Source organism: Anomaloglossus baeobatrachus, chromosome 2 (genome assembly GCF_048569485.1).
Source record: "Anomaloglossus baeobatrachus isolate aAnoBae1 chromosome 2, aAnoBae1.hap1, whole genome shotgun sequence".
Classification (NCBI taxonomy): Eukaryota; Metazoa; Chordata; class Amphibia; order Anura; family Aromobatidae; genus Anomaloglossus; species Anomaloglossus baeobatrachus.
Window position 1 is genome coordinate 367,812,481 of NC_134354.1, and position 17,861 is coordinate 367,830,341.

At 48.8% G+C, this 17,861-nt stretch overlaps 1 protein-coding gene across 1 annotated transcript in view; it reads left to right on the forward strand.

The window, feature by feature from the left end:
• The window catches only part of TEKT2 (tektin 2), a 93,774-nt gene that overhangs the window by 35,992 nt on the left and 39,921 nt on the right, over positions 1-17,861 (forward strand). The window contains exons 5-7 of the mRNA XM_075334064.1: positions 850-993; positions 4,034-4,148; positions 15,920-16,027. Coding sequence (XP_075190179.1) covers positions 850-993; positions 4,034-4,148; positions 15,920-16,027 — 367 coding nt within the window. The remainder of the gene's footprint in view (positions 1-849; positions 994-4,033; positions 4,149-15,919; positions 16,028-17,861) is intronic.

The window sequence follows — 17,861 nt, forward strand, 5'->3', positions numbered from 1 at the left end:
GCGGTGGTGGAGCAGTGTCAGAGAAGGCAGAGGCATTGGTGGAGCAGGGCGATGCTGCGGGCGGTGCAGTGAGTGTTCCAGATGCTCTCTGTAAGGTAGGCAACATCCAGAAACTGTCGGCATTGCAGGCTTCAAAGAAATGGCGCCTGTAGTGTGCGCGTGCACAGATTGAGCTATCGGCTCAATGACAAGCCGAGATCTCATCTGTGCACGCGCCACTTCTAGGTGCCAGTTTCATTAAGTCTGCCGCTAGGAGATCTGTGGGCCGGAAGCAGCGGGTGCGCAGATGAAATCTTGAGCTGAGTGCTCCATCTGTGCATGCGCCGACTCCAGGTGCCATTATTTAAAGCCCGCACTGCCAGCATTTTCAGGATGACCCCTTCCTCACCGCCCGCAGCAAAGGGCTAGCAGCACAGTGGCCGAAGTCCCAGCACAGCACCCGCAGCCTGCAGCATTGCCCCTGCCTCCTGCTACACCTCTCCACCACCTCCTGGTAAGCTACAAGACGCACACCTCATTTTCCTCCCAAATATTTTTGGAGGGGTTATTATGGGGCTTCGCAGTGACAATACCAAGGTATATATATTCCATGTGTTTGAACTCGGCTGTATATATACTATACCCTCACTGTGAGCTCCCCAATAATTGGCTTAGTAGTGGAAACAGCCGCAGCCTCATCCATTAAATGTTAGTCAATTGCGTAATTGTCCTGATGATTGGGGGCATCAGAGTGCTGTTTGTAACAGGCCACGACTTTGAATATGAATGATAGCCAGGAAATAAATGTGAAGAGAGCCTAAAGCTAAAAGCTTTTTCTTCAGTGTTACATTTACTGGGTATCACTTTTAGTCTACTACAGGAATCTCGTCAACAGCTAAACTGGGATCAGAGAGGCAAAGTGGAAACGTTGGATATAGACCGAACATGTCTCTCACTTACCAAAAATTCTCCCAATATATCGCTGAAAGTGGATCCGACCCGTGTACCACATGGGTAAGAATTTAAAGAGTGTGATTGATTATCTTGTAATATCAAGGCTGTAACTATAAAGAGGTTGTGGTCTGTCATCTGATGCTGATATTTATGATAGCAATTGTAGCCATTTCTACTGTATGTCAGTATCTTATTGGGTATGAAGTGACATGAGATCAAGGCTGCTGTTCTGCATTGCTCACACAAGTACACATTATGGAGGAATAACCAATGTGCACTTGTTGCAGAACGAGACCCTGCTGGCGATACAGTGGCTTCATCAACAGAGCGGAGGCTTCATTTCTGCTCTGCAGATGAGGCAGGACAGCCGATGTGATGCTGATTGACAGCTGGCTCCATGCTACCTTTTCGAGGGAGCCGGCTGTCAATCAGCATGATGCCTGGTCTCCCGCTACATCTACAGAGCAGAGGGACGAGAAGCGGAAGCAGCTGAATCGCCGTCAGGTGCGGTCTGTGACTGCTCTGTGCCTGCGAAAAATTATGCCAGGCACAACAGGCAGGTAGGTAGCAACTAACTGACTGTTAGCTCTTAGGCAGTCCTGTAAATACCCTTTAAAGATCTAAAATTACAAGGCTTTGAAGGCCTTCCATATGACTTATTAGAAAAAAGACATCTCAGAGGAGTTCTCATTTATATGTAAAAAAAAATGTTTAAAAGAACTGAGAGTCCTCAGTGGTTGATACCTTTTAATGGCTAACTGAAAAGATGGTAATAATAGCAAGCTTTCGAGACTACTCAGGTCTCTTCATCAGGCATGGTATAACACAAAATCTGAAGAGTCACATCTTTTCAGTTAGCCATTCAAAGGTATCAACCACTGAGGACTCTCAGTTCTTTTAAACAATTCTTTTATCTCTACTGGCTAACACGGTACAAAGATATAGTTTACGTCTATCATTTATATGTATAAATTCATGTGTAGTCAATACAAAGGACTGGCACATGAATTTTTCCTTCCACAGACCATACTAAGGACTCATTACTGGTGGAAGATAGGTAATTCCAGCACCTAAATAGGAAAGGGTTCTTTACAGTTAGAGCAGTCAGAGTGTGGAATGCCCTACAACAAGAGGTAGTAATGGCAGACACTATAACAGCTTTTTAAAAAGGGCTGGATGATTTCCTCAGTACACACAACATTGTGGGTTGTAGATTATTTAGTGACAAAAAAATAGATAATTGGTAAAGGAAGGTTGAACTTGATAGACCTAGGTAATTTTTCAACCTGTGTAACTTTGTAAAATATAGTGCTCAAAATGAAATAATAACTACCTAGCAATATAATGATCCAGGCCCACTCCCCCTCAAGTGTAGTGTGCCCCCCAACCAAGCTAACATCCCTTTAGTCTGTGCAGTTTTATTAGAAAAGTCTCCATAAAATTATTTACTGTATTTAGGTTGTCCTGCTGCTAGGAACCCCATCAATTAGCTGTAACCTGCAAAGGAAACTAGTGGCAAGTCTTAGGCCATGTTCACATGCAGCGTTTTTTAATGCAAATTAAAAGCTGCTTTTTACAGCACTAGGAAAAAAACCTGAGATTTAAGAAATCTCCTGCACACACTTGTTTGTTTAATTTCCAGACAGAAATTTAGATCTGCAGCATTATTAAAATCTGCAACATGTCTATTCTTTCAGCATTTTTACACAGGTTTTTTCAACCAAAGAAAGGCAATGAGAAAGTGAAAAAGCAAAAAACAAAAAAAGTTTATTAAGCATGTATTGCAGACAAATTATACATGTAATTTTTCATTCCCTATGTCACCATTGTATATATAGATATATAGGGGTGCACCCCTGTATAGAATGAAACAACTTATCCACAAGTGATAGAAAGGGTGCATGAAAACCCCCAAATTAATAAAATTGTAATACTTTATTAAGCTAAAATTAGCATACTATCCACTGGGAGGCAGCATCATACCAAGTATAATAATAATCTTTATTTCTATAGCGCCAACATATTCCGCAATTCCGCAGCGCTTCAGAGGTATCAACAGTTGTCACAATATGAATAATAAAAATAAATTTATAGTAGTAAATAAAGTGATTGTCTGGTCACTAGTAAGGTTTTTCCTTTGCTTATGGTTGCTCAGGAACATCCCACTGTTTGTATTACTGGCGCTTAAGCCTACAGAGTATACCTATTTATGTACAAACTATTGCCTGCATATGCATATACAATTTATGGTTGCTCGAGATATCTTATTACCTAATGCTCTTTTATTCACACACACACACACACACACACACACACACACACACACACACACACACACACACGCATGACTGTGAGTGTTTCCCACTCTATTTTACTATGTTTATTAGTATAACTGTATTTTTATAGTGACATCTGTTGATACTTGGTATGATGCTGCCCCCCAGTGGACACCTTGCTAATTTTAGCTTGCATTTTAATACACCCTATGTATCCCTTGTGGATAAGTTATTTCAAATCACATGTAATCTGCACCCAGAAAATGCTGCAAAAACACCGCAAAACGTACATTTCGCAAGCAGCATTTTTACTGCATAGAGAGCAGGTTCTGACTTCAGCAGAAATAATGTGTGTGCACATAGCCTTAAGCTCCACCAAAGAGAAAGTGGAAAATTACATTCAGGACATTCAAATTATTGTTTACTTACCACTAGTTTTCTACAAATAATGCCCCTGCATATATAATTGAAAAATTCTGTCTACGGCCTCATTCAGACTTTCAATTTTTCCACGTATGAAAAAAAACGAACCACCTTTTTGGCTCAGAGTTTGATCATTGTGGAACAATTTTACACACAGACCCATATACATGAATTGCCAATTTGATCTGATCTTTGGATCAAAATTGGACATGTAAATATGATTTTCCATGGATTGCATGTGACTGAACCTATAGACCATAACATGTATGAGTACTATCTGTAAAAACCACGAATCGCGCTCATACACAAAAATCAGATGTCTAAATAAGCCCTAAGTCATAGAATACCATAGACTTCTTTATATATGCTGGAGATGACCACTAAGTATCGTATCTTCTCAGGTCAACTACTCCCCAGGAATGGGAACAGTTCAGCCGTTACAACAAGGACAGAGCAGAAGCTGAGCTTAGAGCCTCTGCACAACTGAGAGAAGCCATTGCTTTGACAATTGCACAGGTAAAATTCTGATCATTTTATTCTAAAAAACATTTAGATGTAATTGCATGAGCACATAATATTATAATGTTCAAGAGGTGAGATTTCCTCTAATCTAATTCTCCAACCAGAATTATGAAAGAAACCTTGCATAACAAATGGAAATAAATCTATCAGTGTCTTCACAATCTACAGCCATGGATGGGCTCCACCATTGACAGCTGTAGACTTGCTATAAGCCCAGTGAGCCATGCCCCCAGCTAAGGATATATATATGTCTGTCTAGAATGTATGGGCTACTGGTGGTATATATACTGTATATATCTAGAATGTATGTTCTTCTGCTTGTATACAGTGTGTCCACCCATATCCTGTCCACTGCCATTAACTTGAGAACGGCGGCAGCTATAGGCATAGAAGTGGTGTCTAGGTACAGTAAAGTAGCCATGTGTTACGCAATGAAACCACCTATAGCGCCACCTGGTGGAAAACAATGGAGTTAGCATTTTTATTTCGAAAATGGAACGAAATAGAGAAAAAAAGTGAATTACAAAGTTGTAGGGCACCATCAATTCAATACGAATCGACACCTTGCATACAGAAATGCTATGATTAGAACGTGTATAACTCACAAGGCTGCGGACGTGAAGCGAAACCTCATGGAGACCTTCCTACAAGTCATTGGGTACGGTGGGTGCGTGGAGTGGCCTCCAAGCTCACCTGACCTGACCCCATTGTACTTCTTTCTGTAAGGTCACATCAAACAGCAGGTGTATGCGACCCCTCCACCAACATTGCAGGAGCTACGACGACGTATCACAGATGCTTGTGCAAACGTGTCACCTACCATATTGCACAACATGCAGCAAGATACAGTATGCTGTCCAGAGTCCAGCATATTAACATTGAGGTCCTGCGCAGGCGCACTTTGATCTGCCCTGAGTAGGGCAGATCAAAGTATTGTAGTGCGTCTGTGCAGGCCCTCAATGTCGGCCAGTGTAGATGACGTAGAACACGTCATCCACACTAGCTTCAGAAGAAGGAGGACAAAGATGGCCGAAAGAGGAGACGCGGACCTAGAAAACAGAGACGCCCATCCGACCAGTCTGCTCCACACCGACCATTAGGTATTATAAACATCCGGTGACAGGTTCCCTTTAACCCAGGGATCTCAAACTCGGTTGGGTGTATGGGCCGCACAGAGGAAAAAAATTATTTTGGGGGGCCGCATACTTTGCAGGACAAAGTAACATTTTTATTGGTACCATATATATCTATATATATAATTGCCTTATTCTGTCTGTCTGTCTGTCTGTCTGTCATGCTTCAAAATTGGGTCCTTCCGGTGACATTGTGTCCTTACGGTGACACAAAGCTGATTGGCCGCTGGGCTCGCCATGGCCCCGCCCCCCCACACGGATTGGCCGCTCGCCCAGGCTGCGCCCCCACACGGATTGGCCAGCCGCTCGCCCAGGCTCCGCCCCCCCCCACAGATTGGCCTCTCGCCCCGGCACCCTGCAGGCATTGGCAACTCGGCCACGCCACGCCCCGCCCCCCTCACGCAATGGACGCTAGCTCTGCCCCCCTCCCCCCTCCCGCGCATTCCCCGAACTGACACGGTCACGGCTCCCAGGTGAGTTCTGTACAAGCCCCGCCCCCCACCCTCCCAACGGGAGCCCACATCAGCGTACGCCGCCAACCCAGCCGACACTTACCCTTGCATTGCTGGCCTTGCCGCCATATGCTGGTGTGGGCTCTCGTGCGAGTGGGGGACGTGATGCGCTGGTAACCATGGTAGCATAGTTACCAGCACATCAAGGTCCTGCAGCAGCGGAAGATCCACACGCACACACATAACAGCACACACACACACATACACACACATCAGATCACACTCACTCTCACACAAACCTCACACACACCTCACACACACATCACATCGCATCCACACACTCACAGCATCTGGCGATATTGCTTGCTTCTCGGCCTCGATACTGTGCTGCTGTGACCTTCCAGGACCTTACGGAGGATCACATGGCCAGAAGCATGTGGTATCTCCGGATGTTGTGAGTATCAGCGCGTATGTGCGATTTCGTCAGTGTCGGTGTGTGTGAGTGTATGCGATCGGGTGTGTGTGAGTGTGTGCGATCGGGTGTGTGTGAGTGTATGCGATCGGGTGTGGGTGGGTGGGTGTGGGTGAGTGTATGCGATCGGGTGTGTGTGAGTGTATGCGATCGGTTGTGTGTGTGAGTGTATGCGATCGGTTGTGTGTGTGAGTGTATGCGATCGTGTGTGTGTGAGTGTCGGCAGAGGAGCACGGCGTGCTGGAGGAGGCTGGGAGCAGAGAGGCTGATCTTGGGGAAGGCTGGGAGTGGGAGGCTGATGCTGGGGGAGACTGGGAGGGGAAGGCTGATGCTGAAGGAGGCTGGGAGGAGAGAGGCTGATCCTGGGGAAGGCTGGGAAGGGGAGGCTGATGCTGAGGGAGGCTGGAAGGAGAGAGGCTGATGCTGGGGGAGGCTGGAAGGAGAGAGGCTGAGGCTGGGAGGAGAGAGGCTGATGCTGGGGAAGGCTGATGCTGCGGGAGGCTGGGAGGGGAAAGCTGATGCTGGGGAAGGCTGGGAGGACGCAGGCTGGGAGGAGAGAGGCTGATCCTGGGGAAGGCTGGGAGAGGGAGGCTGATGCTGGGGGAGGCTGGAAGGAGAGAGGGTGATGCTGGGGGAGGCTGGAAGGAGAGAGGCTGATGCTGGGGGAGGCTGGGAGGACGGAGGCTGGGAGGAGAGAGGCTGATCCTGGGGAAGGCTGGGAGAGGGAGGCTGATGCTGGGGGAGGCTGGAAGGAGAGAGGCTGATGCTGGGGGAGGCTGGAAGGAGAGAGGCTGATGCTGGGGGAGGCTGATGCTGGGGGAGGCTGGGAAGAGAGAGAGGCTGGGAGGAGAGAGGCTGATGCTGGGGAAGGCTGGGAGGAGAGAGGCTGATGCTGGGGACAGAGAGGAGAGGCTGATGCTGGGAGGAGAGAGGCTGAGGCTGATGCTGAGGGATGCTGAGGCTGGGGTAGGCTGGGAGGAGAGAGGCTGATGCTAGGGACAGAAAAGGCTGATGCTGGGAGGAGAGAGGCTGATGCTGGGAGGAGAGAGGCTGATGCTGGGAGGAGAGAGGCTGATGCTGGGAGGAGAGAGGCTGATGCTGTGTGCAGAGAGGCTGATGCTGCGGGCAGAGAGGCTGATGCTGCGGGCAGAGAGGCTGATGCTGGTGCAGCATGGGGGATGGAGCACGATGGGGGGTGCGCAGCATGGGGGATGGAGCACGATGGGGAGTGCGCAGCATGGGGGATGGAGCACGTTTGGGAGTGCGCAGCATGGCGGATGGACCACGTTTGGGAGTGCGCAGCATGGAGGATGGAGCACGTTTGGGAGTGCGCAGCATGGCGGATGGACCACGTTTGGGAGTGCGCAGCATGGGGGATGGAGCACGTTTGGGAGTGCGCAGCATGGCGGATGGAGCACGTTTGGGAGTGCGCAGCATGGCGGATGGAGCACGTTTGGGAGTGCGCAGCATGGCGGATGGAGCACGTTTGGGAGTGCGCAGCATGGCGGATGGACCACGTTTGGGAGTGCGCAGCATAGCGGATGGACCACGTTTGGGAGTGCGCAGCATGGCGGATGGAGCACGTTTGGGAGTGCGCAGCATGGCGGATGGAGCACGTTTGGGAGTGCGCAGCATGACGGATGGAGCACGTTTGGGAGTGCGCAGCATGGCGGATGGAGCACGTTTGGGAGTGCGCAGCATGCCGGATGGTGCACGATGGGGAGTGCGCAGTATGGCGGATGGAGCACGTTTGGGAGTGCGCAGTATGGCGGATGGAGCACGTTGGGGAGTGCGCAGCATGGCGGATGGAGCACGTTTGGGAGTGCGCAGCATGGCGGATGGACCACGTTTGGGAGTGCGCAGCATGGTGGATGGAGCACGTTTGGGAGTGCGCACCATGGCGGATGGAGCACGTTTGGGAGTGCGCAGCATGGCGGGTGGAGCACGTTTGGGAGTGCGCAGCATGGCGGATGGAGCATGATGGGGGGTGCGCAGCATGGCAGATGGAGCACGTTTGGGAGTGCGCAGCATGGCGGATGGAGCACGTTTGGGAGTGTGCAGCATGGCGGATAGAGCACGATAGGGAGTACGCAGCATGGCGGATGGAGCACGTTTGGGAGTGCGCAGCATGGGGGATGCAGCACGATGGGGAGTGCGCAGTATGGCGGATGGAGCACGTTTGGGAGTGCGCAGCATGGCGGATGGACCACGTTTGGGAGTGCGCAGCATGGGGGATGGAGCACGATGGGGAGTGCGCAGCATGGGGGATGGAGCACGTTTGGGAGTGCGCAGCATGGCGGATGGACCACGTTTGGGAGTGCGCAGCATGGAGGATGGAGCACGTTTGGGAGTGCGCAGCATGGCGGATGGACCACGTTTGGGAGTGCGCAGCATGGGGGATGGAGCACGTTTGGGAGTGCGCAGCATGGCGGATGGAGCACGTTTGGGAGTGCGCAGCATGGCGGATGGAGCACGTTTGGGAGTGCGCAGCATAGCGGATGGAGCACGTTTGGGAGTGCGCAGCATGGCGGATGGACCACGTTTGGGAGTGCGCAGCATAGCGGATGGACCACGTTTGGGAGTGCGCAGCATGGCGGATGGACCACGTTTGGGAGTGCGCAGCATGGCGTATGGAGCACGTTTGGGAGTGCGCAGCATGACGGATGGAGCACGTTTGGGAGTGCGCAGCATGGCGGATGGAGCACGTTTGGGAGTGCGCAGCATGCCGGATGGTGCACGATGGGGAGTGCGCAGTATGGCGGATGGAGCACGTTTGGGACTGCGCAGTATGGCGGATGGAGCACGTTGGGGAGTGCGCAGCATGGCGGGTGGACCACGTTTGGGAGTGCGCAGCATGGCGGATGGACCACGTTTGGGAGTGCGCAGCATGGCGGATGGAGCACGTTTGGGAGTGCGCAGCATGGCGGATGGAGCACGTTTGGGAGTGCGCAGCATGGCGGGTGGAGCACGTTTGGGAGTGCGCAGCATGGCGGATGGAGCACGATGGGGGGTGCGCAGCATGGCGGCTGGAGCACGTTTTTGAGTGCGCAGCATGGCGGATGGAGCACGTTTGGGAGTGTGCAGCATGGCGGATAGAGCACGATAGGGAGTGCACAGCATGGCGGATGGAGCACGTTTGGGACTGCGCAGCATGGGGGATGCAGCACGATGGGGAGTGCGCAGTATGGCGGATGAAGCACGTTTGGGAGTGCGCAGCATGGCGGATGGACCACGTTTGGGAGTGCGCAGCATGGCGGATGGAGCACGTTTGGGAATGCGCAGCATGGGGGATGCAGCACGATGGGGAGTGCGCTGCATGGGGGATGGAGCACGATGGGGGGTGCGCAGCATGGGGGATGGAGCACGTTTGGGAGTGCGCAGCATGGCGGATAGAGCACGATGGGGAGTGCGCAGCATGGCGGATGGAGCACGTTTGGGAGTGCGCAGCATGGGGGATGCAGCACGATGGGGAGTGCGCAGTATGGCGGATGGAGCACGTTTGGGAGTGCACAGCATGGCGGATGGACCACGTTTGGGAGTGCGCAGCATGGCGGATGGAGCACGTTTGGGAGTGCGCAGCATGGGGGATGCAGCACGATGGGGAGTGCGCTGCATGGGGGATGGAGCACGATGGGGGGTGCGCAGCATGGGGGATGGAGCACGATGGGAGGTGCACACCTCCCCCCAACACACACACACACACACACACACACACGTGCACTGCACAACACACACACACACTGGGAACCACAAACAACGCCCTACACAGACACCCACACACACAGACAACGCTGCACACACACAACACCCAACACACAAACACCGCAGCACACACAAATATACGCACATACCGCACAACACACACATTGCTCAAAACATACCTCCCCCCAAAACACACCACACACACACAAACCGCACAACACACACACACACACACCGCTACAGACACACAGCGCTCCACAAACAACGCAACACACGCAACACACATACAACACCGCTCTCACCCCCCGCCACACCCAGAACATGTACAGCGCCCTACACAAACACTTGGTAACTACACACAACAACATCTATATATATATATATATATATATATAACAAAAATCATACATGAACTACACAATACGTAAATTCTAGAATACCCGATGCGTAGAATCGGGCCACCTTCTAGTATATATATATACAGTTAGGTCCAGAAATAGTTGGACAGTGACACAATTTTCGCGAGTTGGGCTCTGCATGCCACCACATTGGATTTGAAATGAAACCTCTACAACAGAATTCAAGTGCAGATTGTAACGTTTAATTTGAAGGTTTGAACAAAAATATCTGATAGAAATTGTAGGAATTGTACACATTTCTTTACAAACACTCCACATTTTAGGAGGTCAAAAGTAATTGGACAAATAAATCAAACCCAAAAAAAAATTTTTATTTTCAATATTTTGTTGCGAATCCTTTGGAGGCAATCACTGCCTTAAGTCTGGAATCCATGGACATCACCAAACGCTGGGTTTCCTCCTTCTTAATGCTTTGCCCGGCCTTTACAGCCGCAGCCTTCAGGTCTTGCTTGTTTGTGGGTCTTTCCGTCTTAAGTCTGGATTTGAGCAAGTGAAATGCATGCTCAATTGGGTTAAGATCTGGTGATTGACTTGGCCATTGCAGAATGTTCCACTTTTTTGCACTCATGAACTCCTGGGTAGCTTTGGCTGTATGCTTGGGGTCATTGTCCATCTGTACTATGAAGCGCCGTCCGATCAACTTTGCGGCATTTGGCTGAATCTGGGCTGAAAGTATATCCCGGTACACTTCAGAATTCATCCGGCTACTCTTGTCTGCTGTTATGTTATCAATAAACACAAGTGACCCAGTGCCATTGAAAGCCATGCATGCCCATGCCATCACGTTGCCTCCACCATGTTTTACAGAGGATATGGTGTGCCTTGGATCATGTGCCGTTCCCTTTTTTCTCCAAACTTTTTTCTTCCCATCATTCTGGTACAGGTTGATCTTGGTCTCATCTGTCCATAGAATACTTTTCCAGAACTGAGCTGGCTTCATGAGGTGTTTTTCAGCAAATTTAACTCTGGCCTGTCTATTTTTGGAATTGATGAATGGTTTGCATCTAGATGTGAACCCTTTGTATTTACTTTCATGGAGTCTTCTCTTTACTGTTGACTGACAGATACACCTACTTCACTGAGAGTGTTCTGGACTTCAGTTGATGTTGTGAACGGGTTCTTCTTCACCAAAGAAAGTATGCGGCGATCATCCACCACTGTTGTCATCCGTGGACGCCCAGGCCTTTTTGAGTTCCCAAGCTCACCAGTCAATTCCTTTTTTCTCAGAATGTACCTGACTGTGGATTTTGCTACTCCAAGCATATCTGTTATCTCTCTGATGGATTTTTTCTTTTTTTTTCAGCCTCAGGATGTTCTGCTTCACCTCAATTGAGAGTTCCTTAGACCGCATGTTGTCTGGTCACAGCAACAGCTTCCAAATGCAAAACCACACACCTGTAATCAACCCTAGACCTTTTAACTACTTCATTGATTACAGGTTAACGAGGGAGATGCCTTCAGAGTTAATTGCAGCCCTTAGAGTCCCTTGTCCAATTACTTTTGGTCCCTTGAAAAAGAGGAGGCTATGCATTACAGAGCTATGATTCCTAAACCCTTTCTCCGATTTGGATGTGAAAACTCTCATATTGCAGCTGGGAGTGTGCACTTTCAGCCCATATTATATATATAATTGTATTTCTGAACATGTTTTTGTAAACAGCTAAAATAACAAAACTTGTGTCACTGTCCAAATATTTCTGGACCTAACTGTATATATATATATATATATATATATATATATATATATATATAATATTGATTTTTTTTACATACCTTTGGATCACTGATTTGGCACATTTTTCACTTGTTTATTATAGCAAATGTGCACATTCTTTGTTTAAGTATATAAAAAAAAATTTGACAGTAAAAAAATTATGTCATGCCTTATTTTGAGTTTTTGTCCCCATCTTGTAGTAATATGCCCCATCCTTGTCCCCATCCTATAGTAATGTGCCAATCCTTGTCCCCATCCTATAGTAATGTCCCCAGCCTTGTCCTCATCTTATCGTAATGTGCACATCCTGTAGTAATGTTTTCATCCTTGTCCGCATCCTATAGTAATATCCCCAGCCTTGTCCCCATCTTATTGTAATGTGCCCATCCTATAGTAATGTGCCAACCTTGTCCCAATCCTATAGTAATGTTCCCCATCCTATAGTAATGTCCCCATCCTATAGTAATGTGCCCACCTTGTCCCCATCCTATAGTAATGTCCCCAGCCTTGTCCTCATCCTGTAGTAATGTCCCCATCCAATAGTAATGTGCCTATCCTTGTCCCCATCCTATAGTAATGTCCGCAGCCCTATCCCTATCCTATAGTAATGTTTCCCATCCTTGTCCCCCTTGTTGTAATGTACCTATCCTATAGTAATGTCCGCAGCCCTATCCCTATCCTATAGTAATGTTTCCCATCCTTGTCCCCCTTGTAGTAATGTCCCTATCCTGTAGTAGTGTGCTCACCTTGTCCCCATCCCATAGTAATGTGCCCGCCTTGTCCCCATCCTATAGTAATGTCCCCAGCCTTGTCCCCATTCTATAGTAATGTCCACATCCAATAGTATTTGCCCATCCTTGTAATTTCCCCATCCTTTAGTAATGTCCCCAGCCTTGTCCCCATCCTATAGTAATGTGCCCACCTTGCCCCCATCCTATAGTAGTGTGCCCACCTTGTCCCCATGCTATAGTAATGTCCCCATCCTATAGTAATGTGCCCACCTTGCCCCCATCCTATAGTAGTGTGCCCACCTTGTCCCCATTCTATAGTAATGTCCCCATCCTATAGTAATGTCCCCAGCCTTATCCCCACCCCATGGTAATGTGCCCACCTTGTCCCCATCCTTTAGTAATGGGCCGGGGGGGGGTTGGCAGTGGCAGTGGGTGAAAGTGGGCAGTGGCACTATAACTTACCAGTCGCTCTTCTCGGCTTCCACAGACGCCGGAGTGAAGCTGAGGGGAGCGGTATCCGACCCCAGATCCACAGTGATTACAGAGATCGATCACAAGGCCTGTGTTCTCCAATCAGAGCTGGGGGCGGGTGAAACAGAGGTCACCTAGCTCCAGCCAATGATCAGTGCTGTAGCTGCACTGATCATGGCTGGATTTCAATGTTTCAACCATTTTCAATGGCTGAAACATTACAGTGGCTGTGATTGGCTGAGCGGCATTTGTCAACCAATCACAGCCTCCGTAGGTCTGGGGAGGAGACACCACCCCTCCTGAGGTCAGGCAGAGGTCCCCTCCTCTCCGAAATCTAAGGTATTTGCAAGGTGATCACAGCCTCCGGGGCTGCGATTTCGCCATGACGTACTGGGTTCCCTCGGCTGCCTCATCCCTGCTTCCGTGCCCCCGGTGTCTATCGTGGCAGGTGCAGGGGCCGCCCGCAGCCCCTGTCAGCGATTTATGTCAGATGGATGTTTTGCCAGCGCTGCGGCCCCTGCACCTGCCGAGATTGTCAACAGGGGAATGGGCCTGGGGGCCGCACGAAGCAGCCTGAGGGGCCGCATGCGGCCCGCAGGCCGCGTGTTTGAGACCTCTGCTTTAACCATTTTACAACCTAGAACATACCCATATGTATCTGTCCCATTAATGTGGGCTCGTACAGAAAGCCCTCATTATTCCCCTCACATGTCTGCTGATCTGATCATCAAGGACATGCAGCTAAAAGACTCGGGTGGATCGGGCTCCTGTTAACTAGTTAGATCACTCTGTCAAACTGATTGCGTCATTCTCCGCCTCCATCAGCAGCCTTGTGACGCAATCTTGGGGTGCCAATGGGTTTTCATGAGAGTGTGGGGTCAGATGATGACTACTGTTACTGTCATGACTCACTTCCTGTGAATGCTGGCAGAGCGCTGACATTCACAGGAGATCAGCATTTCTGCTATACAGAGTGGTGATGAAGCACTTCTCTGAACAGCAAAAGCGATCGGACTGTGCAGTCTTTCACTGAACGTGTCTCTGTGCAGCGTACACCCGTGGCTGTGATTCTGCACGGAGACAAGTCTATTTTTTTCTGGCATCACTGATGACCCACGGACCACACTATGGTGTGATCCGTGTGTGATCCGTGAAACACGTACCAGAAAATCACGGACATATTAAATATTAAATATTTTCAACTTACCTTGCCTGCGATTCGCTGTGCAGCCTCCGCTCTCGGCAGCTCCTGTCTGACTCATGAATGTTCATGAGAGCAGGAATAGCCGACCAGGAAGTAGCTGCAGAGAGCGGTGGGCGGACGCTGGAGAGCCCAGGAGTTCAGCACCATGGACAGCAGGAGCGAAGGCAGGTGAGTAATGTCCATATGCAATCATGGATCACGGATCACGGATTGCACATGGACAACACACGTGTGTCGTGAATCACGGAACACGGAGGGACATGTGTGTGTTTTACACGTCAGTGAAGAACGTCAGTGTTTTTCACTGACGTGTGAAACGGGCCTAAGGCCCGTTTCACACGTCAGTGAAAAACACAGACGTTTTTCACTGGCGTGTAAAACACGCACATGTCCCTGCGTGTGCCGTGAATCTCGGCACACGTGGGTTGTCTAAGTACAATCCGGGCTCCGTTCTCTGTGGCCCGTGATTGCACTTAGAGATTCACTCACCTGCGCCCGCTCCCGCTGTCCTTGGTGCTGATCGCTCCCGCGACGCAGCATCCGGCCGGCGGTGACCCCCGCAGCAGCTGCTTCCGGGTCGGCTGTGTCGCGCATAATGAATATGCGCGACAGTAATCAGCCGGCTTAGAAGCAGCAAGCTGCACGGGCTGCAGAGGACATCGCTGGATGCCGGGTGAGTTAAAATGTTTATTATTTTAAATGCACGTTTTTTTCTGGCACGTGTTTCACGGACCACACCACTGCGTGGTCCGTGGAACATCAGTGATGCCAGAAAAAAATGGACATGTCTCCGTGCAGCAATCACGCACACGCGGGTACGCTGCACGGAGACACGTGCAGTGAAAAATCACTGACGTGTGAGCAGACCCATTCATTAGAATGGGTCTGCGTATGTCAGTGATTCTGGTACGTTTAAAAAAAAAGCACAAACGTCCCAGAATCACTGACGTGTGAAAGGGGCCTTAGACACATTGAAATAAGCCATCACTGAGCCCCAGATCCCAAAAAATAAGAACACTACAGGTCTCGGAAAATCCTTTTCTTTTTCTTCTACAATCTTCTGAATTGTGTGAGATAAAAGTAAAACTATGCATGTTTGGTATCTACAAGCTTGTATTGACCTGGGAAATCTTAAGGACGGTTTTACCACATAGTGAACATGGTAGATAAAAAAAAACAAAAACAAAAAAAACAATAGTGCAATTGCAATTTTTTTTGCATTTTCACCTCACTTGGAATTTTTTCCTCGTTTTCCAATACAATATGGGGCACATTGAATGGTATCATTCAAAAGTTCAACTCGTCCCGGGAAAAAAATAAGCCTCATATGGCTATATTGATGAAAAAATAAAAAAGTTATGGCTCTTGGAAGTAGGGGAGGAAAAAACGCTGGTAGGTAAAAGGATTAATAGTAGAAAGTTATAAAACATAAAATTACATGACCGCTATTGTTCTCTTTACTAACAGACGAATAATGAGCTGGAAGCCCAGAGAGTGGCTGTGGAGTTTGCCTTCAGGAAAAGGATCCATGAATTTGAGAAAGCTCACAATGAACTCAAGTGGCAAGAGAAAAATGTAAGTCTGCAATTGATCTGAGCAATTTTTTATTCAATGAAAGGTGACGTAACGTCTCAGTAGTTAGTGCTGATGTTTTTCAATACTGAGGCTATGATAGTCCACTCCACCTTATTGCTACCAATGTGCAGTGATTCATAAAATGTTGCTGCCAATGTCAGGTTAGCTCAGTAATGTAGCCACTCTCCAACATCAATAAAGGGAATGTATAATCAGAAAATGACCTTTTATTTACATCAGGTTGTTGTGTTAAATGTATTTATTTTTTATATTATTGGAAATGGAGTTTTCTTATTCAAACATGTATTAAAACAAATAGAAATATGTAAATTTTTACATAGTCCCTGGGACTATTTGAGGCTCTGTTCTTTACAACAAACGTTTCAGACTCATTTTCTTTACAGGTAGGATAAAGGGGGCTTTACACGCTACGATATCGTTAATGTTTGGTCGTCGGGGTCAAGTTGTTAGTGACGCACATCCGGCGTTATTAACGATATTGCAGCGTGTGCCACTGACCAGCGACCTTAAGCGACCTCAAAAATGGTAAAAATCGTTCACCATGGAGAGGTCGTCCCAAACTCAAAAATCGGTAAGGGTTGTTTATCCATGTTGTTCATCGCTCATGCGGCAGCACACATCGCTGTGTGTGACACCGCAGGAGCGAGGAACGTCTCCTTACCTGCCGCCGGCCACAATGCGGAAGGAAGGAGGTGGGCGGGATGTTACGTCCTGCTCATCTCCGCCCCTCCGCTTTGATTGGCCGGCCGCTTAGTGACGTTGCGGTGACGTCGCTGTGATGCCGAACGTCCCTCCCCCTTGAAGAAGGGATTGTTCGGCAGTCACAGCGCCGCCGCCGACCAGGTAAGTATGTGTGACGCTGCCGTAGCGATAATGTTCGCTACGGCAGCGATCACAAACAATCGCATGCGCGATGGGGGCGGGTACTTAGACGCTCGCTATCGCTACAAATTGCTAGCGATATCTCTACCGTGTAAAGCCCCCTTAACAGTGACAGGTAACACATCAATCAAAATAAGTGATCTCACAGATCCCCCTCCCTTCAAAATGACTTTTGCACATGTTCATTAGATGCTTTAATACAGTACAAATGCCAGGGTCTGAGTCACTCTGTTGATGCTTATATACATGTAGATTTCCTGCTAGAATAGGCAGTACAGTGGAACCTCGGTTTACGAATAACCCGGTTTGCGAGTATTTCGCTATACGAGCAAAGCTTGCTGTAAATTTGTAACTCAGTTTACGAGCAAGCTTTGCTGTACGAGCAAATACTCACCGCACACACTTCCGGTTCCGTACTTTCACCGTGCTCTGACCTGCTCTTGCAGTCCGCACAAACACACACAAACACACACATATTATGCTCACCTTACCTTCCGTTGTAGTTCGCCGGTACAGGATGTGTATCGGGTAACCAACGCGACAAGGGAGGAACTTCCGCTGTCAGCCGCTTCTCAAAGGCAGCGCGCTGACCAATCAGAGGCAAGCGGCATATGCCTTTGACGTCAGCGCTCTGGCAGCGGAAGTTCCTGTACCGATGAACTACAAGAACTGGGAGGCGGCAATGGAACGGAAGGTAAGGTGAGCATAATATTGTGTGTGTTCGTGCGTGTTTGTGTGTGTGTGCGTGTTTGTGCATGTGTGGAATGGCACAATAGGGGACCAGGATGGGACATTGCACAAGTTCTGGAACAAATTGTCTGAGCTTGCATTATTTCCTATGGGAAATTTTGCTTTGCTAGACGAGTAACTTGGTTTACTAGCACACTCCCACAAAGGATTGTTCTCGTAAATCAAGGTTCCACTGTATTAA